Source organism: Somniosus microcephalus, chromosome 5 (genome assembly GCF_052327205.1).
Source record: "Somniosus microcephalus isolate GS21.2 chromosome 5, FLI_Smic_1.0, whole genome shotgun sequence".
Classification (NCBI taxonomy): domain Eukaryota; kingdom Metazoa; phylum Chordata; class Chondrichthyes; order Squaliformes; family Somniosidae; genus Somniosus; species Somniosus microcephalus.
In genome coordinates this window covers 167,293,739-167,320,193 of record NC_140991.1, presented here as the reverse complement: position 1 = coordinate 167,320,193, position 26,455 = coordinate 167,293,739, and the positions used below count along the sequence as shown (strand labels likewise).

Below are 26,455 nucleotides of genomic sequence, written 5' to 3'. Positions count from 1 at the left end.
GAGCTTGCAGTGCTAGAAGACATCCTAAAGTTATAAAAGGCACTATATAAATGCAAGTCTTCATTCCTTTGATAGACTAGCAGAGAAGATTAAGGATACAAGAATATATAAAACCATATGGCCGGGGAGGCGCTATTTAAAGGCGAGGTGCGGGGCGGCCATTTTTGTTGCTGGACAATCCCCGGGGGCCCAGCTGGGCCCTGGGTCACGCTGTGCAAGGCCCCTCCCCTTTAAGAAGGGGAGGAAGGCCTGCAATACCGGCGCGACGTGCCGCAGCGCGTGGCATATAGCACCACGATATTCCCTTGCAGCGCCCCAAGAGGGATGCGGGGTGCTTCTAGTAGTGCCTCGCTTCCCTCTTGGGGTACTACCACACAATTTCGCGGGGGCGCTAATTTTTCCGGGGTGCTAAAAGTAGCGCTTCATTTAGCCCTAGGTCTATATTCCCATGAGTTTAGAAGAATAAGAGGTTATCTAATTGAAACATATAAAATTCTTAAGGGGCTTGACAGGGTTAATGCTGGGAAAATGTTTCCCCTGGCTGGAGAATCTAGAACATGAGGTCACAGTCTCAGAATAAGGGGTCGGCCATTTAGGACTGAGATGAGGAGACATTTTTTTCACTCAAAGGGTTGTGACTCTTTGGAATTCTCTACCCCAGAGAGCTGTGGATGCTCAGTCGTTGAGTATATTCAAGACAGAGGTCAATACATTTTTGGGAATTAAGGGGTATGGGGATAGTGCGGGAAGGTAGAGTTGTGGAAGATCATCAGCCATGACCTTGTTGAATGGCGCAGCAGGCTCGAAGGGCCAAATGGCCTACTCCAGCTCCGATTTCTCATGTTCTTATGTTCTATATTACCTCCAACCCCATGAGCACTTTTTGCAATAGATTGTGGGGTTTGACATAGCCCAACGGCACAAGGCTACATTATTAGGCACTGTGCTGCCTCTTAGAGGGAGGACACTATGGAAAAATATATGGAGGAGCTAGCACACCCAAATGAATAATTAAAATTAAAATAACTAAAATTAAATGAAAATCATAAAACTAGGGGACATTATACAAAACAAGCTATGTTGTGCCCATTGGTCAAAAGAAAGCATCCACTGACCCATTAAACACATTAGGCTGGAATTTGCTGGAGCAGGGCATCTCTCTGCATGCCAAGTTAGTTAGACTTTTTACTGCACCGTTCAGGTCAAAATGTTGTTGCCCACAGGAGTTGTTGGATGTATGAGCTGATGACAGCAAGGGCAACACAGCATCTGAGACCTTGGTGAACGATGGGACCAGCAGCGTATCTCCTTAACCAATGAGGTTTCAGGATTGAGAAATAAAGGATTGAGAAGGATGGTGAACTAGAGTGGGTGAATTCAATGTCAAATCAGGTACAGAAAGAGAAATAAAGAAAGGGAAAGAAAGATTGGATTAAGAAAGAGAAAAAAAGAGACAGAAAGGAAAATAAAGAAAAAAAATTTAAAATGTAAAATTTGACATTTAAAAATCTCCAACAACAATTCACTACCTGAAGGAATAAGACTTCACACTTTTAATTGTTAATTTTCTGGGCCAGAGAGGTTGATTGGCAGTCATCAACAATTATCACATTTTTGAAAGGGTACTTACGCTATTAGTTACTAGACTCAACTTTGTGGTGAGTTTAATGGGCAATTAACATGCAAATGCAGGAACTTCATGAAACTGATGGGGAGGTTAAGGGCGGGATTGCCATTTTCGCAAAAATAACAGTGAAGCAGTGCAAAAAATCCAGCAGCTTGTGGCAATTCGCAATTTACAGGGTGTTTCTTGCTCGTCATAAGTTGCTGGCCAATTTGCATATTAATAAAGGCGTGTGTCATTCACACCATTATTTTTCAGCAAATTCCAGCCCTTTATACTGGTGCTCTGATCTGACATAGGCACTAACTAAAGCTGTAAATAGAAGTAAGCATTAGAAAAATCCTGCTCTGTGATTTTATGCATCAGTCAGCTCTCAAACATTCTGCAGAGAAGCTTTTTTACTTTCAGGCTCTGCGCAAGACCACAAAACTGTGCTACTGCCTAAAATACACAGCATAAGTTATTTGCTCATTCAATGCGTATTTATCCTCTCTTTACAGAAAAATGTCTTCAGAATGGAAATAGGTAGAAGAACTCAGTAGTCCTAAACTCGCTTCAAAGACAGGTGCATGGAAGTCAGCAACTGGGAAGCTATACATGGTATGGGTGATACACAAGCTGGAGGAAAGTAATATGCTCCAGACCTGTGTAATTATTGCCTACCTTCTCTGTACAAATGCAAAGCAGTGACTGTATGCTATGGACCATCTATGCACCAACTTATCTAACTATGCACATTGATTTACATGCCCTTTTCTTGTTACAGATGTGCCACAATCTTAGACACAAGCTATACCCTCTCACTAATGATACCACTCCAGGCCATCCCCATTTGAACCAGGTGCTATCCCAGATTCAAGTGTTCCAAAGCGTTACAGATTTTAATGTGGTATTACAAGCTGAATCATACAATATCAGTGTGGAAGGGGCAGACAGAAGCTGAAGGAGGGCTGACTATTCCTGAGCAGAGACACAGCATCACTATAGGCACTGTTCAGTTACTTCATGATTGTACCCTCATGGGGCAAGCTATGAAACAGCACACAGCTTATTAACATGAACGACTCACCTAAGGAACTCCCTCCTTGTGGATCAAGCTACAAACTGGGTTTGTTACAGTTGCATATTCTACAATTGTCTCTTTGTTTTTAACGACTTTCTTAAAATATATTTCTTCAACCAAGCTTTCAGTGGCTTGGTGTTCTGCCATCTCCTTGATCTATTTAATTATTCTTTGTAAAGTACCCTACAATATTTTCTATGTTAAAGGTACTTTATAAATGCAAGCACTTTCTGTTGTGGACTTAAATAACTAAGTTGTCATTCAGTGTTTTCAGCTCTGTCCATTGTCTTAATGACACCTGTATAGCAGCTTATTTTATTAAAACAACGTAGTCTGGAAGACAAGCAGATTATAAATTTGCATGTTTACCTTAGTGTGCTAAAAACCCAATAATGTAGTCTGGATTGTAACATGTTAAACTTCCTTCTGCCAATTAATCAGTTTAAGAGCGAAGGCAAAAATATACTAATGCTCTGTTAACAAATCACTACATAACATACACTTCACATGTGTGACCGCCACCACAATCATTTTACTCCTTTTATCATCAGTATTCTTCTGTATGTTCTGTACATTCCTAACTCTACTTTTTGGTATTCAGCAATAACAACTTCATAGATCCATTAATATAGAAAAGCAACCCATGACGCATCACAGAAAAAAAAGAACACTGAGGCAAAGAAGATATTCGGAGCGACCAAAAGCATGGTCAAACATATGGGTTTTAAAGGAGGAGAGGCTTAGAGAGAGAATTCTATGAAGTGGGACCTAAATGGCTGAAGATACAGCTGCCAATGGTAGGCTGAAGTGAGAGGGAATGCATGAGGCCAGTCAGCGAAGTTCAAGGTGAGGGGTTTTGTAGGGTTGGAGGAGTTTACAGGGATAGGGAGGAGTGAGGCTATCAAGGGATTCAAATATGAGGAGGAGATTTTTATATTTGAGGCATTGGGCTACTGGGAGCCAGTGTAGTTTGTGGGAATAGGGATGATCGGTGAGCGGTTAGCAGAGTTTTGCATAAGCTGAAGTATATGGAGAGAGGGAGAATGGGAGGCTGACCACGAGAGCATTTAAATAGTCGAGTCTGAAGGTAACAAAGGCATAGATAAGAGTTTCCGAGGGAGATGGGTCGAGGCAGGGGCGAAGACGTCTCGGGCGATGTAATGGAGGTGGAAGTAGTCAGTCTTTGTGATGGAAAGAATAAGGGTTTGAAAGCTCAGCTCGGTGTCAAATAGGACACACAGATTGCAAAAAGTCTGGTTCAGTCTGAGATACTGGTTGGAGAGGGGGATGGAGTCTATGGCAAGGATATGGAACTTGTGGTGGTGGCTGAAAACAGAAAGAAGTTTGCATTTCATCCATGATTGTATGTCAGGCAAGCAGTTTGGCAGTGGTGGATGGGGTACCACAGGACAACATGTAGATGAGGAAGAACAGGAGACCAAGGATAGATCCTTGGGGGACTCCGGAGATAAAAATGTGAGAGCGGGAAGAGAAGACGTTGGTAGAGATGCTCTGGCTACGATTGGATAGTAAGAGTGGAACCAAGTGAGAACAGTCCCACCATGCAGGTCAACAGAAGAAAGGCACAGAAGAGGTTGGTGTGGTCGACTGCGTTAAAGGCTGCAGAGTGGTTGAAGGGAATAAGGAAAAATAATTCACAATGGTCACAGTGAATGTCATTTGTGGTTACACTACATGCAGAAATACAGTTTCATGGATTTTAAGTAACAAAGTGCATATTTTGATAACTTCAGGAAAAATTAATATATTCAAAAGGTTGACTTCGAAAGGGTAACTTTGAGATTTTGCTCCCCGCAGGCAAGGCTCCGCATTTGAAGTGCGATCTTGTAAAATTAACTCTCCGGTGTCAAAATATTAGTGAAATTGCTCTAATCGAGAAGAAGTAGATTTAACAAGTGAATGATACTTGTTTGAATGAACAATGATAATATAAACAGCAATAACAACAGAAAATGCTGGAAAAACTCAGCAGGCCAAGCAACATCCGTGGAGAGAAATTACAGTCGACGTTTTGGGTGAACCCTTTTTCAAAATATAAACAGCATCTGTTTTCTAAGTCAGAGTTATTCAAAATTACAAGTTTCACATGAATGGGCCATTATTTGCTGTAGGAGTGAATCTTATGATGTCTGCCGTTAGTTAGACTTGCCCTTGCTCATTTAGGGTTTTACATTTTTTGCATGGCAAGTTGCTGAAAGTGCGAGCTGATAATGTTGCAGCGAGGGAAACCGGGCATTTGGGACGTGAGTGAACAGAGCAAGCAACTGTGTATCTCCATCACCAATCAGATTGAAGGATTGTGAAATTAACAGCATGAGGGCCGAGAAAGAAGTGTAAATTAGAGTGGGTGAATTCAATGTCAAATCAGGTACAGAAAGAGAAATAAAAAGGAAAGAAAGATTGGATTGAGAGAGAGAGAAGAGACAGACAAAAGAGTAAAAAAAAAGTTTTCATTTTACAGGAATAAGACTCCAAACTTGTAATAGTTAAGTTTCAGTGGCAGAGAAGTTGACTGGCAGTAATTAACACTCATCACATCGTTAAAAGGGGATTTAGACTGAATGGACAAGACTTAACTTTCTGTGGTGAGTTTAGTTCGTATCTACCGCACAAATACAGCAACTTCACGTCATTCAATGCATTTTAATGGTGAGCGAGACAGTGAGATGCTGCTTTCGCGAAGCTAACGGCAGAGTGGCGCATCTCGAACAGCAGCTTTTTGATTTCTGCATTTAGCCGCGCATCTCCCCCTTCCCTAAAGTTGCTGTAGCATTTGTGCATAAATAACGGCGAGTGCTATTAGCATCACCATTATTTAGACAGCAAATTATGGGCCATTGTATCCTTCAAAGATTCAGAAGCATTTACAAACACTGCAGACAAATTATTGCATAATTTCTGCTAACATCTTCATTCAGAAATGAATACTAGGTTCAAATCACATACTTCCTCATCAATCTGCCAACTCAGTCTCAGAATAAAAATCCTTCTGCAAGGAAAAATTCAATCATAGATTTCAAAATGCTTTGTATTGTGAACTTCCATTCATTCTACCATGCCATCAACTACCAAGAGCCATGCTTGTTTGGAACATCACTGTCTAGGAGTTATCTGAGCACCCATCAACACTATCACAAAATAAGTCCCACTGAAAGTGATTTACCACTTAGGGCATTGGAATTATAATAGACAGAGCACATAATTACTAAGTGGATTTGATTTAAATACATTTCATTATTAAACAATTTCATATGAAAGTTGCACAGTGAAGAAAAACACAAGGTCAAAAACAACTTTACCAGGAATCCAGAGGAATTATCTAGGAGACATCTTAACCGGCATACGAAGTTCCTTTCCAAAAATGGTGAATTTTGTGGAGGAAGCTGCTCAGGACTGTAATGAGTGATTGGTATCGGAAGGCCATTTTCACCTGAATGAAAGATGATGTTAAATGAGACAGAGATTTAGAATACTAAAAAAATGCAATTCATTTCACATAGTACTGTATAGAAATATAAGGAAAGTTTTGTACATGTAAATAATATTGTGACCATCCAAGGTCATCAGTGCATCATTTTTTCCAGTGATTAAATGTTGTTTTATCACTTTGTAAATTCCCAGAGATTGCACAACAATCCGGTCAGTGTTGACATCATCCATCAGCAGCAAAAGACAAAGAAACATAACACCAGAACAGAACAGAACAAAACCTCCCTCACTTTCACAGCATATATTATAAAAATAACAGACATGCTGGAGGATGCAGTTTCATCTTGGGAGTTCAGATGACAGAAAAAAACGTATTATATTACTGACTTGATCACTCATAAGTATCTGTTATTCTGTTATCTTAGTTACCTCCTTCACAGAGTAGCTAATGGCTTGATTGCATATTATGGACAATGCTTTCAAAGTTCCTTTCCAAAAATGGTGAATTTTGGGGAGGAAGCTGCTCAGGACTGTGATGAGTGATTGGTATCGGAAGGCCATTTTGATTAAACAGTTAAAAATAGAAATTCTCTGCAAACAAGTTACAGCATGGAGCAGAATTAATGCCAGATGTTGAGCTGAAAGTTTAATGACAACAGAGCAAAAATATGCACCAATAGTACTTTGACGTACAGTGAAGTTATTGCACAGAAAGATTTCTGCAAACTGGAAATTAAAATTATTACAAAAGCAAAATACTGTGGATGCTGGAAATCTGAAATAAAAACAGAAAATGCTGGAAATACTCCGCAGGTCATGCAGCATCTGTGGAGAGAGAAACAGAATTAATGTTTCAGGTCGATGATCTTTCATCAGAACTGGTAAAAGTTAGAGATGTAACAGATTTTAAGCAAGTGCAGAGGCAGGGAAAGGGAAGGGCAGGAAAGAGCAAAAGGGAAGGTCTGTGATAGGGTGGAAGGCAGGAGAGATTAAATGACAGAAGGTATGATTGTACAAAGCAAAAGGAGATGGTAATGGGAGAAGTAAAGAAACAAAAGATGAGTCTAGAAGAGGTGTAAATGGGTATAGCAGAATCAACATCTGCCATCTGTAAAAATAGGGGCAGAGGTTATGGTCTGAAATTGTTGAATTCAATTTTGAGTCCAAGTCTTCACAAGAATTGCCAAATAACATTGGCTGAAGACCCTTTGAATTTTGTAAATTCAATCCGAGCATGTAAAATTATATTACGTAGAAATATGAATTACGGATTTATACATTGAACCTTAAGTACGTTCAATATAAGACTCTTATGTCTGTATGAAAATATGCATTCTAGATGGAAATGGCTGTAAAGCAATTATGTAATGTGTTCCTCTGATGAACTTGTTTTGTATAACTTTGTTTAAAGGGTCCAAGGTTCAGGGGAGGTTGATGTTTGCAAAAGAACAGATGATTAACTTAACAGAGGGAGAGGAAACCTTCATTTTCTTGGCCTAATGAACACAATAAAGAGTACTTTGAAAGCCAGGATCTCCTTGGTAAACATTCTTGGACTGACCCGAGCATTGAATTCAAGTGAGATCTGCGTAGAAGAGAATGCAGCATTAATGCCAGAAAGTCCAGGATCCTCTTCCTCCCCATCCAGTTTCATAAGAATTAAAGATACATTCAGTTTTACAAAGAATATTGAAGTTCCCAAGTGTGTTGATCAAAGCAGATGTAAGCAACAGTAAAAAGTAAAATTTTGAAGATGCTGGAAACTGAACAAAAACAGAACATGTTGAAAACACACAGCAAGTGAATCAGCACTTGTGGAGAGAACAGACCAGTTAATGTTTTGGGCACAAACTCTTCTATGGACTAGGAGAGGTAGTTTGAAAAGAGGAGGTAGGAGAATATGTAAATTCTTTAAAAGAAGGAATCATGTCTGTGCATATATTACATATACAGAGAAAAAAAACTCAGATGTTACATATATACCACTTACTATTTCCATCTATATTCTCCTGCCTCCCCTTTTTGGACTGTATCAATATGCCGGTCAACCTTTTATTTTTCATACGACCTAACCTGTCGTGCGTTTTCAAATTTTTCGGCTTCTGTTTCTAAGCAAAAACTGATGCACTAATGGTAAATATTTGGCTGGCGTTGGTTCTACTGCTCAAGGCATGCAGAGCTATACTGTGCTTGCACTTTTGTTTCACATGGCAAGTTGGTCTATCTTTAGTTATAGGATGGTAATATTAAAAAAATAAAATTCAAACTGCCATCCCCAGTGTGCACTAGTGTTATGACCAATCGGCTGGGTCTCGGGTCAATACAGATCAGCAGACTTTCTTGAAACAGCGTAGTTTTGTAAAAATGAGGCTCATCATCACTATACTAACATCTGAATCTTATTTGTGACAGCACACATAATTGGCTGTGTTTAGTGTACTGTGAAGTGGTTGTGCCCAAGCAATCTACTTGGCTCAACTATTAGATCAGCTTACAGTTTCTAAAGTGGTAGTGCATGATTTGAAGCTGACGATCTGTGCTTAATTTAGCTAGCAGCTGTTATGAAAAGGCACATTTATACGAGCAAGTTTACTCTGGAGTTAAGACAAAATTCGAAAGAATTCCAAAGTAAAAGTCTATAAACACTCGAGTTCAAAATAATAACTATATTAAACTATTAATGAAATATCATAACATGCTACATTAAATACTCTATTTTTGAAGTCAGTAGTTCAGTGCATGTAGTTTACCTTGAATGATTAAACCACTGAAGCCTTCCATCCTTGTGGAAGTGCTGCACAACATACATCATAGCAATTTATCACAATTACTTCTAGACAGCTATCTGCTTATAAATGTTAATAACTATTTACAATTCCCCTTTCTGGAATCCTGACGGAGTGCCAATTATTGTGAGCTATAATGATTTGGTGTGAAATTCTACTTCGGCTGGGTGAAAAATGGTCAATGGAAAGAAAACTTGGGCAGAGCGTATAAGCAGCGGCCGATCCAATTTTGCGCCTCTGCCGACATTGAATTTCCCCCCCAGTTCCTTCTTCCAACAGGAACTACACTTCACCTTTAAAAGTTTAAAACTGGGATGATGAGAGAATGGAAAGTGAATTGCAAAATATATTTACTATTTGTACTCAGAAGAGCAGCAGTTTCATAACTTAGGAAGCACAGTCTTTCACAAGTAAGGGCAGCTTATATTGGTCTTGTATCCAACACTATTATTAGTGCCAAAGAATTTTAAACTAATGACAGTCCGGCTCTTACTCAAACCTTGGCAGCTGTTTTGTACAAGATTTTTTTTGTGGGGGGCGGTAAACAGTTCTTTACCATTATTGAGTGGTGGAATATTGCAAATAGTGCAGGGCCACTCACTGGCATCTTTGCAATAGAATATTAGAGCATTTGACACAGGACATTTGCCCATTAAGTCGGCACCAATATTTTTTTCCACGAGTGACCTAGGCTAACATACCATTTGCTTTCCTAATTGCTTGGTGTACCTGCATGTTAACTTTCTATGATTCGTATACAGGGACACCCAGTTCCCTCTGTGACTTCACATTTCTCCACATTATATTCCATCGGCCATGTTCTTGCCCACTCACTTAACCTGTCTATATCCCTTTGCAGACTCTGGCCAGAACTTTCCCCCCGAAAAAAGGGTGGATTTGGAGCGTGGATGCTGTTAAATTGTTAAAAATGTGATTCCTGACCTGATCCGGCCTCCAAGCCACCTACTTCCGGTTTTAACAGCGGCGGGATGGTGGTTGGGGGTGGGTGGGGGGGAAGATGGGCGACCAACACGCTCCCAGGGGGTGGAACATCAATTTAAATATTATAATGAGGCTGGAAGCCTCTTTTTCACCTCCCTTTTGAATTTAACTGCATGTGGATGGGTTTCACACAATTCGTGATACCCGGCAGTGAAAGTGAGGCAGGGACTGCTGGGTCCAGGAGATAACCGCACCCCCCACTCACTGAACCACTCCGCCACGATCCCTGGCCGCCCTCCCAATCCCCAAACGACTCCCCCCTGCATGCCGAATGAGCCCCCTTGCTGCTGCCCAATCCCCCAACGACTCTCCCCCACTCCCCGAGAACCCCGACCAAGCCCCAACCCCCACTCCTAAACTTCCGCCGGACCGGACCCTCGCTCCCTCTCTGCAGCCAGCCAGAGGGCAGGAAACTGAGGCCTCACATGCAAATCAGGACCTGGCATTAAAGTCGGCAGGGCCGGCGGGAAACCCCGCCTGCCCTGGAGGGTCCCGCCCCCCCTACAGAAAATTGTAAGCATATGGAGAGAGTCATGGGAGAGCCTGGGTGCAGCCCTGTGCCTTTCTGCAGTGCTCGTCAGTGTTTGCAGCACCTCAATGCTGTAGAACACTGACAGCACAAATGTCAAGACAAAGTTGGCCATGGTCCCTTTACGGAAATCGGCTGATGACGCGTTATCAAATGATGTCACCAGACCCGCTTCCTCGAACTGGGCCGGAAAACACGCTGGGCGGGCTTAACAAGCCCAATCAATGGAAAATGATTTTACAGTGGGATGGAGCCAGCAGCGGGGTTGCGACCCGCCACCGGCATCACCCGCCCCAGACCCGCCGAGGTGAGTAAAATCGCGGCCAAAGTATTTGTTTAATGTCTCTGCCATTTCCTTATTCCCCATTATAATTTCTCCCGTCTGTTTTTGATACCATGAAGGAAATTGTGTTAAGTGTTCAAACATCTTATTGACCTTTCTCTTCCCCACCTTCTTCCTATAGAGACTCAGGGGCCGATTTTGCCAGCCCTGGGGAGGCGGGTATGGAGGCGGAATTGCAGAGAAAATGGCAGAATTTGGAGGTGGGTGCCCAACCCGCCCCCATGCCATTTTCCCAGGAGACGGGTAGCCATCCCGCGCCAGGTCCCGTCTCCTTGGTAGTTAACAGGCAGAAAATAGGATTATCCTCTTTTTGTCCTCACAAGTGCGGGCTTCCCGAAGGCTCTGAAACCTGCCAGGTCAGCGAGGCGAGTAGGGGGTCTGCGGGGTGCAAAAGTGTGCTGTGAAGGTAAGGGTGCAAAAGTGGAGAGGTGAGTATCTGAGGTAAGTGCAAAGTGTTAGTAAAAGTTAACTTACCTTTGTTTCTTCCTGCAGACTTCAGTCGGCGTGTATGCGGAGAGTCTCGGACTTCCGTGTTGGAAATGACAGATGGCCGTTGCATTCTCCAATGCAACAACCATCTCATTTCTGCAAAAGAAAGATGTTAGATGTGGTCTTGAATTCAAGACCTCATCAAACTACAGAGAATGTCACTGTTTGACAGCTTCAGAGCTGTCAAACGATGACAATTCATCTGTCAGCAATTTTTGACAGATGAAACGTCATACGTTGACGTTCTCTGCAACCGGCTTTCCCTTAATTGGCCTGCTAAGCTAACAAGGTCAATCAAGGGAAAATAGCGTGGGTTGGCCAGAAGTTGTTGGAGGCGGGACTGAAACCTGACAGGTGGGAGTCCCGCCTCCAAAAGCTCCCCATTGGCAAAATCACCCCGAGAATCATTTCACAATGCAAAAAGTAACTATATCCAGTGATTATCATGGAACACAACAATCATGAAAAGGAGCCAGCCAGTTGCAAGAATAAATACTATGGAATATAATTTTATTATCTTGGTAGGTCAAGGAGAAATTCTGCAGAACCATCAGTCAAGAGAATACTTTGAGTAGAGTGCATGGTAGGCCACATTATATAAGGTTAGTGGGAAGAAATTGCTTGTTGGACCAAATGGCTCATTTTAGATCATGTAAGGTCAAATCACACTTTAAAGTCATGAAAATGCCCTGGAGTACAATTAATCCAAACCGCAGTTGAGACTTTTAGTTACCTTAGCTTTCCATTCTTTTCAATTGCTGTTTAGTAATAAACTGGGATATTTTAGCGAGATGTTTTAACTGCTGAGGTAACTTTCAACTTCAGCGGGAGTGGAAAGCTGACAGTATCAGATCAGCGGCCAGCTATAGAAGGTAAACTGCCAGTTAGCTGGAATTATAAGGATTTCGGGGCTATTGCTGTCTCTTGAATACACCTGCCCATTGACTTCACTCAAAAGGAAAATCTGGTGTGGTGTACAATGGGTGGCCTATTCGATACCACCGATTACCCACCCCCTCGCTCAAGTAGAAAATTAATAATAGAAACTTGACTTGGTAGATGCGATACAAGTCTAGAATTTCACATCTTTATCATTATATGCTAAATGCTAGACTAGAAGTAATTTCAGTGCACCAAATAAAGGGCTAAAGATTTGGGGCTTAATGCCACCGGTTACCGGCAAAAAGTAGCGTAGAGTGCGGCCGCCACTCTTTTGCCAGCTGGTGGTGGGTCCCGGAGCATCCGCCATTTTCTAAGGCCCAGCAGTGCTGCCGGTATGATCGATGGCCCTGCAGGTTTAAATGAGGGAGAGGTGACATCAGTCAGCGGGCGTGCAACGCCGACTTAATGCCCCCTCGGTGAACTTGGACATTAGCTCACCATGTAAACCTAGCATGCAGCAGACTGACAGAGGCACTGTCAGCACCTAACATAGAAACATAGAAGATAGGAGCAGGAGTAGGCCATTCGGCCCTTCGAGCCTGCTCCGCCATTCAATGAGATCATGGCTGATCATCCAAACCCTAGCACCCAGTCTCTATACCAACAGCCATCCCACCCAAGCCCTATCCCCGTAACCCCGCGTATTTAATCCCCCTAACACTAAGGGTCAATTTTTTTTTTTATCATGGCCAATCAACCTAACCCGCACATCTTTGGACTGTGGGAGGAAACCGGAGCACCCGGAGGAAACCCACGCAAACACGGGGAGAATGTGCAAACTCCACACAGTCACCCGAGGCCGGATTTGAACCCGGGTCCCTGGCGCTGAGGCAACAGTGCTAACCACTATGCCACCGTGCCACTTCTTAAAGGGACACACACATCTTTCAGGTAAGCTTGCATTTAAGCTTTTGGACTGGATTTATTGATTTTATTGAAGTAGTGGCTTGCTGCAATACATATTAAAAGTTTCTTTAAGTGTGTAGGGAGTGCTGCTGGATGTTTGCAAGGCCTTGGATGGTAAAGGAGGGCTTCTGAGAAGACGGAAAATTCTGCAAATACTCAGCAGGTCAGGCAACGTCCGTGGAGAAACAGAATTCACATCTCAGGTCAAGATGCTGCCTGACCTGCTGACTATTTCCAGCTGTTTATGCTGTAATTTCTGATTTCTAGCATCCGCTCGTAGAGGGAAGTGGAAGAAGCAAAAGGAAGGACACAACCAAACTGGCCAGGATATCCGCGATAGAATCATCGGTCTGCGGTACCAGTGACCACAGCACCAATTCCCCTTTCAACATTTGTCCCACACCTTCCCTTCCCTCTGTTACTGACCATCACAGTGTCTTCTTAACCACAATGCTGAAATAAAAGCCACCACAAAGCAAACTTCCCGATCTAACTTTATACATTTATCCATCGAATATGGCATTAAGAAATCAACTCAGTATCCTACATGCCACACAGTGCTGCCTCAGTGGCTGCAGCATGGCTGGTGGAAGGCTGCTGGCTTTCAGTGAGGGACACTGCAGGTGGCCTTGCTGGTCGACCTTGAGGAGCTGAGAGTGTGAAACTGAATGATGGTGTTTCTTCTTTTTCACTCTCCTCTCCCTCTTCTTGGTCACCCACTGGCTGGGCAGGCTACATTTCTTGGGTGTGTGAAATGAGGAAGGCACAAGGGTGGAGTTGTGTTGAGGGAGAGCGGGAAAGCAAGAGGTGCATGCAAGGAGGAGGATAACGTATGAGGATACTAGCATCTTGTATCCTTTCTGTCCCACTGCTGGCCAATGGTTCAGCCATGCCCCTGCCAAGAATGGCCTGCACCATTTCCAAGGGGTTGAGGTGAGGCTTCGAATGGGAGTTGCGCCTCGTGATTGGTACAGACTGTTAGTAGGTGAGTGATTAGAGGTGGGGGGGGGGGGGGGGAGTCGTGCATTGAGCAGTGTATAAGGTGAATGGTGCAGTTCGTAGGAGGCGGCTTTTGAAGATGCATTCACGAACCTTGACCAATGGTCTGAGGTCCTGAAGCTTCTTTGGGGGCTGGAGCCAGAGGGTGGGGGCAGGTGATGTGGTCCCACATCCTTCTTTCTGGAGGGCCTCCTGACCCCGGTGAGTAGAGGACCTCTCTTGCAGGGTTGACCCCCTGCACAAAGCTGGAGTGCTGCGTGCGAGATCCTGGGTGCCCCTTCCCTGGCTTGCTGAGCCATTTGTGTTATTGCTGAAGCACTTTTCCCATTTTTTGAGGTGCGGAAGGGAATTCAGCTTTAAGAGCTGAAGACTCTCATTTGGGAATTCTTTTTAATGCTAATTGCATTTTTTAAAAGATAGTAAGGGCTGAAAACTGCATTTTTTTAACTTCATTTTTATTTTTTATTAGTTCAGAAGGTATTGCTCTTTTAATGCATTGCCACAATGCCTAGCAAATTTATTCCCTTGCTTCCAGAGACTGTTGGAAGATGGAACGCCACTTCTTGACAGCAACTTAGCCTCCGGTGCCTGCAGTAATGCCACCAGGAGGGCGTTTCATGGTGAGTTAGTGCTGGGCTAAAAATCTTTAGTCCCCAGTGCAAACTTTTCCTCCTCGAACGTTTCGACCATTTTCAGTTGTCGTTAACCTGAGGCCACGGTGACACTAGCAAATCTCGTGGTGGTCATGAACTTTTAACCCAAAATGTTTAAGGTTTAATGTCATGTTTGTGATTATGAAACTCAACCCACGGGAACAGGATCTACGCAATTCAGTCATGACTACCAAGTGCGACAGCACTTACATAAACTTAATTTTGCATTGTGAAATGATTCTCAGTCTTTATAGGAAGAAGGTGGGGGAAGAGAAAGGTCAATAAAATGTTTGAACACTAACACAATTTCCTTTATGCTATTGAACACAGACTAGTTTTCTTTAACATTACATTACAACAGTGACTACACTTCAAAAGTACTTTATTGGCTGTAAAGCTTTTTGGGATGTCTCGAGGTTCACGAAAGGTGCTATATAAATGCAAGTTATTTCTCTCTAACAGTTACACAGCTAAATTCATTAAAGTTTATCTGCTTAAGCAGTGAAAGTAACAGGCAAAGAAAGAATTCCAGCTATGACTGTTTCCCCCCCCTCCGAATAGTACATACGTCATTGCCCCTAAATAGCTATCAATAGAAGTGAAAGACCTCAGGCAATACTGCACCACTTATAACTCACTCAGTTGAATGCAGTTAAAAACAGGAAATAAATTGAGAATTGATATACATATTTTGTTACCTGTAACAATACAAGATATAGCTCCTCAGAGCAAATGCATGGAACAGTCTATTGAAGAGATCTCAAACTTAATAAAAAGTATTTAACTGGAGTTTAACTGTTGTTGTTGTTGCTGTTGTTGGAGGAGGAAGGTTGGAAAATGTGAGCAGTTAGAAAGGCCATGCTCATTTCACATTTTCCATCTTATGGTCATTCACAAGTTACATTTCAATGCTATTTTTATGTAGTTGATTTCTGGAAGTGTAAACAAGTGAGATGAGCTTTCTCCATTGCACAGAAATAGGGGCTTGTTCATTGGATTAGTTAACATTTATAAGTGAATCTGCAGTACTACCTTGAACTAGCTGTCCCGATTCAGGGTCTGAAGCTGGATTCAGAGCCCAGTGAAGCTGTCGACGAAATTCGGCTCTGTCTTCAGTGTGGATCAGTTCAAATACACTCTGATGAATGATATCAGACTGAGAACAGAAAACAAATATATTCTATTAAAATTTAAATTCAGATATATGATACGTGCTAAACATGTTAAGCGAAATTGTTCTGCTCTGACTTCATATATCTGTCTTGTTCTAACTAATTTCAGTGGAGTGAATTTAAGTGTTCAATTTGAACAAAATAAAAGTTAATAGGATCATCCATGTAAAGGCTGCAAAACAAAAATAATGTTCACATATAAAAACAAATATACACTGTAACATTGTGCTCTTATTAAAATAGGGATTTAAAAAATATAATTTTCCTGTGTGGTGCACACTTGTATTATGTCCACTTCCTTTAACAAGCTAGTAATTTTTTAATATCACATATGGACAAAATATCAGTTTTATGGTTGGTGAATAATTACTGAAAATTAATACTTTGACTTCCAAGATATCACAACAAATTATAGACATAATCAAATTTTAAAATGTTTTCCATCGTGCCATTTACCATCAGCTACAGTTATTTATTCACTAAACCTTTCATTCATTGTTTATGGTCATTAGGAAAGAATTTTTTTTTTGTATTTTCTACCACGTGTGCACACCAGCCAACCTATCTCCACACTGAACTCACCAGCTGCCATATGAGTATAACATAGAATAGCAACTCTGCATCATGGTGCATTATGGTAATCTCCAAAGAATAAAGTCAATGGCTCATATTTTCCGATGCCTACGGGTGTGTATGAGCTGTGTATCTGCATCTGCAGAACCTCCATCCGCTGAAAACCCTTAGAAATCTTACGCCTGGTAAAAGCAGGCATAAGGCCTGCTTTTACCAGCATAAGAGTTTAAAAAAAGTAAAAAAAAAAAAATTCACTCATTTATAATTTTAAAATACTTTTAAAAAAGGTAAGTTTATTTTTAGCCCCATAAAAACTTTAATTATTTTTTTTCAAAAAATTAAATTTTTGTTTAAAATATTTAATTTAATGTAATTTTAACTCATTTTAAAAACGTGATGGTTTTTTAAAAATTTATTTAATGTTTTAGTGCCTTTTTGGGGTGATCTCTATTCATACTTTTGACACGTCTCTGTCAAAAGTATGAAGGGAGATTCCCTTCTCCTATTGGCTGGCCTGGCCCACGTGATCCCAGGGACGCTTGCGAACCGCATGCGCCCCTGGGATACCTGGGTCCTGCGCATTTTGACTGTGGAGGTGCCCAGAATCAGAAATGGCCCAACCTCGGGAGCCCTCAGCTAAGTGCGTAGATTTTTTTCCAATAGGAGGCATCTGCATGTGGGAAGCCTCCTATCGGAAATTACGGGCCATTGTGTTGTCTCAATGTTAAAAAAATGGATATCAACTCATATAATTAGTGACCATCAGGTATAAACAAAATAAACAATATGACTCAATTTTGAGAAAAATAAACAGTTATGTGGCTGTCATTCAGTGGTTTATTTTTTTTTGGTAAACCACTGAGTCTCATTGCACATCCGGCATACCAACCAATTCAACCAGAACTTGTTATAAACTATAAACCATTGAACAATTTTGCAATTTCAAATTACTGTAAGCTTGGATCAATGTCACTCATGCAGGTGAACCACCTGTGAGAATTAAACCAATGCTAAATGAACAGTAAAATCTAGCACATTTCTTTAGGCATTGCTCATGATTGTTCAATGAATATGTCGTTTTATATTGACAGTGGTCTTAGACAATGTACAGTGTATTATTATATACACATTTAGTATCATCCACACATAGTTTATTCAATTTAAGATTCATGGCATTGTTCAGTGACAAAAAAAAATGTATAACTGTGTCAATGGTTCTTTGCCACTCTAAGGGCTGGATTTTCATTCAGAAGTCAGGAAGGAGGCGGGACTACAACTTTCGGGTTGTAGTCCCGCCTCCATCGAGATGCGGCCAATCCACGCGATTTTAACTTGATTGACCTTGTTGAGCCCGCCTCCTTTGAAACTTACATGAAGGCGGGTTTTGGACGGGATGGTGTCGGGACCCCCGAATTCGGGAATTCGCCTCCAATCCCGACTCCACGGCACACTGAAAATCGAGCCCTAAGTTTCTCAGTGTGATGTCCATGTGCTTGTGTCTAACTATTATTCGAGTTCTTTCTCGATGACTCAAAGTGGAACATTGATCAAGCTACAAGCATTTTTGTTAGAATATCTGAAGCCAGGATCAGTGTAGAGGAAACTGGAGGACTGAATTGCTGGTAATTGGGAATATGGTGCATAAAGATTTCTGTATAATTCTTCATCTTAACAATTATAATAAAGAAAACACAAGTTGTGTCATGGCTTGCACAAGTTGAAGTGAAATAGCTAGCAGAATTGAGCAACACGAGAAACCAAAAAAAAAATGGAAAACAGCTTAACAAGGTTGAAGAAGTGAAAAAGGGGGGGTGTCAAGGGAAACAAAAGGGAAATCATGTATAAAGTCATGTTTTGCTCTGCTCATTAATGCATAGACAAGATAAGTTTAATTTCACATTGTTCCTAAAATTGCCAAACAATTGTAGCTGCTCATTAGAACAAGAACATTTACTTCATAAGATTATTACTGTCATTATTATTTGAGAAGTAATCTTTTTGATAAGGTAAAGCAGTAAACAGTAGCAGTGAACAATGTTCAAGTGCTAAATCAAATCAACATGGATAATACAAATGGAAGCCATTGGCAATGCAAAAACGTTCTTCACTAAACCTCATCATTTTTCTTGAGTGCAGTTTCCTGATAAAGTGAATTAACCTTATTCTGATGCCAAAATATGCTGATACATTTTATAATTATATACACTGCAAACTGGATTCATTAGCTTACTGACTGAATTATTACAAACATGCAGACCACTCGTGCTCCACCAGTTACATATTTTAATGTGAGGCTGCAGTAGCTTATTTAATGCTATTCTTTTATAAACTGTTGGTGGGTGGAATTTCATGTTTAATTATGAATGGCCAATAGGAAAAGACATTTTGCCTGTAACACAGTCATTTCTTTCTTTTATTTCACTATCAAATTAGTTCTATCTCTGCTATTTTATAATTACCACTTTTTTCCAGTTTTAAAAGTGAGAACATATTATTCCCTTATCGTTGTCGAGGATGTTCAAAGAACGTTCTTAAAAGCTTAAAAATTTCTCTGAAACAGTGGAACTATTGAAAACTGATGACTCTGCATCTCTAAGCCAGCTGATTCCACCTTCCCACAGATCAGCTAATAACAGCAGCAATAGTGAGCTTATTGTTCATCTCGGTCACTTTAACAACAACTTGTTATACAGCACCTTTAACATAGAAAATAAGTTCCAAGGCACTTCACAAAACAGTGATCAGCCAAAAATCTACATGAGCATTTAATAACGTTTTAGTCTATGTCTCAATAACCATATGTAGTAAAGTATCCCTTGTTCTGATAGGCTTCATGTGGAAAATATTCTTCACTTTCCCCTTCATCATTCTAGTCATAATCATGAGTCTATGTTCCTCCCACTTGTGATTGATGCACCAACTAGTGAAAGCAATGTTTTCATTATTTACTCTCAGAAAACCTTTCATAATCTTGAAAACCTCTATTAGTTCCCCATGAACCATTTCTGATCCAATGAAAGAAGCCTCAATTTTTCAAGCTTTTCTTGATTAAGACTTCTCATCCTGGTGTCATTCTAGTGAACCTCTGTTGTATCCTTTCCGTGGATTCAATATCCTACATATAATGAAGTTCCCAGAACTGCACACACTACTCCATCTGTGGCCTAAAGAATATCCTGTATAAATTAAACATCACTTCCTTGCTTTTATGATTAAATTCCCCTTGAATAAAGCCTAGAATCCCATTTTGTTTTGTAGCTATTCTACTCTACCTGCATGCCAAACTTTAAAGATCTATGTATCTGCACCCCTAAATCGCTCAACCTTCCACTCTAAAGAATCTTACCATTTAGGTTATACATCCCATCAGTGCTCTTCCCTCTGGTAAGAAACAGTATCAAGCTAAAAGAAAAGGCTTACACAAATGCAAGGAAAAGTAGAAATACAGCAGACTGGGAGAGCTATAAAAAGCAATAAGGGAATACAAAGAAAATAATAAGAGGTGCAAAAAGAGAATATGGAAAAAAACTAGCAAATGATATCAAAACCAACAGAAAAAGCTTTTATAAATATATTGGGAGAATGCTAAAGGGGAATGTGGGCCCATAATAGATAGGTGCAGAAGAGACTATAATGGATAATAAGAAAACGGCAGACTTATTAAAGGAGTACTTTGTATCTGTTCTCAGTGAAGAGGACAAAATATCAATGGTACAAGGGAACCTAAAAGTAAGTCAAGGGAAGGAACTTGGTGGATTTAATTTAAGTAAGAAATTGGTCATGAAGAAAATAATGGGACGTAAGATAGACAAATCTCCAGGGCGTGACTGTCTCCACCCCAGGGTATTAGGAAGTATAGGTGAAGAAATTGCAGATGCATTAGCCGTAATTTTCTAAAGCTCTCTAGATTCTTAAATTCTGCCTTTAGATTGGAAAATTCCAAATGCCAATCCATTATTTAAGAAGGGAGAAAGAGAGAAACCTAGACCTGTCTGTTTAATATTAATTGTGTGGCAGCTACTGCAATCTATCATCAGAGACAGAGTGATTGAGCTCTTGGACAGGTATTAGTTGATCAAAGAGAATCAGCAAAGATTTGGAAAGGACAAGTCATGTCTGACTAATCTAGTTACATTTTTTGAGGACGTCACTAGTGCAGTGCATATGGGAGTGTCTATGTATATTGCCTATATATATGGACTGCCAGTGGGCATTTGATAAGGTTCCGAACAAGAGATTAGCAATAATGAAAGTGCATGGAATTGGAGGTAACTTTTGATATGGGTTGGTAATCAGGGGAGGGGGAAGTTGGAGACATAGGGCAGGATTTTCATTGGGCCGTGGAGGCGGGATTGGAGGCGTGTGGGGGGTTAAAGTCCCGAAATCGGGGGGCACGAACCCATCCCGCCCCCATGCCAGTTTCAAAGGAGGAGGATACCCGACCCACACTGGGACCTGCCTCCCCGAGGCGGGAAGGGGATTAGTGCCAACAGGTAGTTAACAGTCAGTTTTTAGCCTAATCCCTATTTTCATTGTTGAAATGTGGGATTCCCGACGGCTCCAAACCATGCCAAGTTAGCGAGGCGGGCTGTCGGAAAGGCTTGGCAGGGTCGAGATGTCCAGTGTTCAGGTGAGTGATGGGTGCATGAGTGCAGAGGTAAGTGTGTTTGGTGTGTTTAAAGAAGTTGTACCTACCTTCACTTACCTTTACAGCCTTCCTTCCCTCAGGTCTCAGGAGTCCCTCATCTCACCGGCACAGAAAGTAGAATGGCAAATCTGTCAAAAGTTGCAGCATTCAGCTTTCTGTTCCGGAGAGATCTCTAAATCATCCTGAGAGAAAGGAATTAACCTGGAGTACAGATTGTCAGTGTTTGACAGCTTCAAACAGCTGTGAAAGGCTGATATTTCATCTGTCAAAAGGTCTTGACAGATGAAATATCAATCTGTGACTTCACCTGTTGCCGGATGGCCCCTAATTGGCCTGCTGAGCCCGTGGGGCGGGTTCAACAAGGTCAATCAAGTCAAAATCGCGTGGGTTGGCTAGAACGCGATGGAGGCAGGACTACAACCCTGAAAGTTGTAGTCCCGCCTCCTACCCGCCTCCTCAATGAAAATCCAGCCCATAGACTAGGAATAAATTCACTGATTGGTGGGACATGACAAGTGGTGTTCCCCAAGAATCTGTACTGGGGCCTCAGCTTTTCACCATATATATATATATTAATGACATGGATAAAGGAATAGACATAGATGAAGGAAGAGAGAATTGTATATCTAGGTTTTCATTGACGCTAAGTTAGTAGGCACTGCAAGTTGTGTGGATGGGAGCAGGAAGTTATAAAAGGGACACAGACTAAGTGAGTCAGCAAAACCATGGCAGATGGAGTTCAATGTGGGGAAGTGAGAGGCCATCCACTTTGGCTCGGAGAATTAAAAAGCTGATTTTTTTTTTTTTTTTTTAAAAAGGCGAGAGACTAGGGCCTAGAAATTCAGTATCGCCGCGTTTGGGGCGCTAGTCGAGCGTGCGCTAAATTTAGTGCCCAGTGCAACTTAGCGCCACCTTCACCGAAATTGAGTTGCATCGCCCCAAGAGGTTGTTGCTGCGCTAAAGCAGGCGGTGCAGGACTATCCTAAGGCGCTAAGCCGGCGAGCCGAGGCGCTACCACCGAGGGTGGGCGCAGCGCAGGTGCGGCCAGTTAGCGATTGCAGGCAGACACGCTGGCGCCGGTCACCTCTTAAAGGGGGAGGGTCGATTTGGCTTGCAGCCACGCCCTGCACATTGGAGCCCTGATTCTAGGCCTGGACAGACCTGCTGCGACATCATTACACCTACGACCATGGAGAAGGCCAGGGAGCGAGTGCAGCGCTTCAGTGAGGGGGCCCTGAAGGTTCTGGTTGGCGCAGTGGAGCGCAGCCGACCTATCCTCTTTCCTGACAGTGGCAGGAGGCCGCTGCCCAGCGAATATCGAAAAGCTTGGAGGGATGTGGCACACAGAGTGACCTCCAGCAGCATGGTCCCTAGGACCCCAACGCAATGCAGGAAGAAGTTCAACGACCTCACTCGGGTTGTCAGGGTGAGTACTCTTTCCAGTATCCTCTTCATCCCTGCATGTGCACCTCACTTTATGGCCAAAGGGTCCTGAAAGCCCCAATGCCCAGCCCTCATCCAACACCTATGGGACTCTCATGAAAATCACATGCACATTCACCGCTTTACACACTGTCAGGGCTATTCGATCATGGGAGGCAGTGCAGCCAAGATCAGGGTTTGACACTGTCAGGGCTATTCGACCATGGGAGGCAGTGCAGCCAAGATCAGGGCTCGACACTGTCAGGGCTATTCCACCATGGGAGGCAGTGTAGCCAAGATCAGGGCTTGACACGGTCAGGGCTATTCGACCATGGGAGGCAGTGCAGCCAAGATCAGGGCTTCACACTGTACTCAGAGCCCGTCCTTTCTCTTGCAGGGCAAGCTGGCCCACAATAGGAGGCAGCAGCAATGGACCGGGGGAGGCCGTCCTGAACTTAAAGACCTCAGCGATCTGGAGCAGCGAGTGGAATGGATTATGGCAGGCTGGCTGATTGGCCCCGTCACCACTGGAGATGCCGACCCTGTTCTGGACAGCAATGGTAAGGTCATCACCTTTTTGACCTCTCTCTTTCCACTTGTGCCTCACACCAGCATCCTTTGCCACTATCGAACCAATGCAGTGCATTGCAGCACTCATGCCTCCCTCGCTGCCGCCCTGTCCTCACACTAAAGCAACTCTTGTATCTCCCTGCTTTCAGATGCTGATTCACCAGGTGAGGAGGCGGGCCCTCAAGCTGGCACTATGAGTGAATCGGAAGGCGAGGAGGAGGAAGAGGAAGCCGGAACATCAGTGCCACCCTCAGCCGAGGCAGCCCATGGCCATGATGGGGACACGTCTTCCCTGGAGGGGAGCAGGGGGGAAGGGTCTGAGGAGGGTGAAGCTCCGGGGCCCAGCGAGCTGCAGCAACGCTGGGGGGGGCGGGGGGGCGAGGTAGGGAAGCTCGGCAGCCTTCTCCCCGGAGGGAGAGTGTGGCCTCCAGTCCTGCTACAGTGAGCGCAGAGGAGGTGCGGCTCCTTGGTGAAATGGGCGCCCAGTGGCAAGGGTGCCTGACTCCATAGAGTCACTGGCAAGGAGTGTACAGGAATTCGGGGCAGCACTGGCAAGGAGTGTACAGGAATTCGGGGCTGCACAGGCAAGGAGTCTGCAGGAATTCGGGGCAGCACAGGCAAGGAGTCAACAGGACGTCAGGGCAGCACAGGCAAGGAGTCTGCAGGACTTCGGTGCAGCACACGCGGCTTCCAGCCAAGTGCTTAGTCGTGCCATGCAGTCACTGGCTGGTCTGATGCAGACACAGATAAGAACATAAGAAATAGGATCAGGAGTAGGCCAATCGGCCCCTCGAGCCTGCTCTGCCATTCAATAAGATCATGGCTGATCTGATCCTAACCGCCAATCCACTATCACAGAACCATCTCCTGAATCTAACAGAATTAGACACACGAAATAGGAGCAGGATCAGGCTACACGGCCCCTGGGACCGCTCCGCTACCCACAGGGCCATGACTGATCCGAACCTAGACTCATGTCCAAATTCCTGCCCGCTCCCCGTAACCCTTAATTCTCTTTACTTCTAGGAAACTGTCTATTTCTGTTTTAAATTTATGTAATGATGTAGCTTCTACAGCTTTTTGGGGCAGCATATTCCATGGACCTACCACCCTCTGAGTGAAGTAGTTCCTCCTCATCTCAGTTTTGAAAGAGCAGCCCCTTATTCTAAGACTAAGCCCCCTAGTTCTAGTTTCACCCATCATCGGGAACATCCTCCCCGCATCCACCCGATCCAACCCCTTCACAATCTTATATGTTTCAATAAGATCGCCTCTCATTCTTCTGAACTCCAATGAGTAGAGTCCCAATCTACTCAACCTCTCCTCATATGTCCATCCCCTCATCCCCGGGATTAACCGAGTGAACCTTCTTTGTACTGACTCGAGAGCAAGTATGTCCTTTCTTAAGTATGGACACCAAAACTGTACGCAGTATTCAAGGTGCGGTCTCACCAATACCTTGTACAACTGAAGCAATACCTCCCTATTTTTATATTCTATCCCCCTAGCAATGAAAGCCAACATTCCATTGGCCTTCTTAATCACTTGCTGCACCTGCATACTAACCTTTTGAGTTTCGTGCACCAGGACCCCCAGATCCCTTTGTACTTCAGTACTTTCCAGTTTCTTGCCATTAAGATAATAACTTGATCTACGATTTTTCCTGCCAAAGTGCATAACCTCACACTTTCCAGTATTGTATTCCATCTGCCAAATCTCTGCCCACTTACTTAGCCTGTCTATGTCCCCTTGCAGGTTTTTTATGTCCTCCTCACTCACTACTTTCCCTCCCATCTTAGTATCATCTGCAAACTTTGATATGTTACACTCGGTCCCCTCCTCCAAATCGTTAATATAGATTGTAAAGAGTTGGGGACCCAGCACTGACCCCTGCGGAACACCACTAGTTACTGATTGCCAGTCTGAGAATGAACCATTTATCCCAACTCTCTGCCTTCTGTTAGATAGCCAATCCTCTATCCATGCCAGAATATTACCCCCAATCCCGTGATTTTTTATCTTAAGCAATAATCTTGTGTGGCACCATGTCAAATGCCTTATTTCCAAAAAGCAGCCTGATATTAGAGATATCTGGCTGCCTGTAATTGCAATTACCTGGACTATGGATTTCTGAAATTTTATTAATTTGAAATCTACTAAATCTTTTGCTATTTTTCAGGGCCACACGAGCACTAACTGCTGCCACCCTCGCTAGATCGGCCAGGATTCGCCGGGGCCCTCGCCGCGCTGCAGCAGGACAGCAGTCTGTGCTTCAGCAGATTGCTGCGCATGCTTCAGTGCTGCCCCGTGCGAGTGCCTCGTCTAACCAGGGAGTGCCTGTGCTCTGTCAGGTTGGCAGCATTCCTGCTGCCAACACTGTCACTCCTCCACTGCAGCTGCCACCACCCGTAGGACAGACTGCTGCCGCCCAAGCAGAGTTGGAGCAGTCAGCAGCCGGACCCTCCAGGTCCAGAGCTGGTCCAGGCCGTCCCCCAAGGGCATCTGCCGACTCACTATCTGACCCTCAGCAGCCTTCCCCCAGCCTTGCTGCAGCCACTGGGGTCCCATTGCGGAGGAGCTGCAGGGCCGGAAGGGGCCAATCTCGCAAGCGAGGCAGATCACCCTCGCAGGCCAAAAAGGAGGAGGTCTGGCAAAATGTTGTGTTTTTTTTTTGTGAAGGCCGAGGATCATGGTCATTTTTGTTTAACTCTTTTGTTCATTGTCTCCAGGTTGTGAGAGCCAGTTATGTGTCTGACTTTTTTTGGGGGTTTCTCTGTATTTGTTTGTCATGCGGGAAGGGCGCAGAGTTTGTTAAATAAATAACTGTCTTTATTCAGATTGTGCATGTTTGCACTTTGAACTATTTGTTGCCTTGACCGGCTCAGGGTTTGCGGAGCGGGTCCATTCATGTTCTTTCAATGGCACAAGCCATTCCCTGAGAGGGGGCCTAGAACCGAGTTGCAATAAGCCGCTGACGGACGGCCCTTGCACTTTGTGCCTCCCTCCCGTCTTGGTGCTCCTCCTCCTCCTCTGGTGGTCCTCCAATGTCTGCTGGCAGTGGCTGTGTCCTGAGGATAGCCAGGTTGTGCAGCACACTACAACGAAATGGGAGACTCGCTCAGGCGAGTACTGTAGGGCTTTTCCGGAATGGTCCAGACATCGGAACCATTGCTTTAGCACGCCGATTGTGTGCTCAATGATGTTCCTGGTCGCTTGATGGCTGTCATTGTATCACTCTTCAGCAGGGGTGGTGGGCGCACGGAGCGGGGTCATCAGCCAAGTGC

The 26,455-nt window shown here is 43.3% G+C and overlaps 1 protein-coding gene across 2 annotated transcripts in view; it reads right to left on the bottom strand.

Annotated features, from left to right (window-relative positions):
- The window catches only part of LOC147117432 (aryl hydrocarbon receptor-like), a 239,811-nt gene that overhangs the window by 47,543 nt on the left and 165,813 nt on the right, over positions 1 to 26,455 (bottom strand). For both annotated transcript variants that reach the window (XM_085988413.1, XM_085988414.1), the window contains 2 exons: positions 15,819 to 15,942; positions 6,008 to 6,138 (listed from right to left, as the gene is read on the bottom strand). In XM_085988413.1, coding sequence (XP_085844539.1) covers positions 6,008 to 6,138; positions 15,819 to 15,942 — 255 coding nt within the window. The remainder of the gene's footprint in view (positions 1 to 6,007; positions 6,139 to 15,818; positions 15,943 to 26,455) is intronic.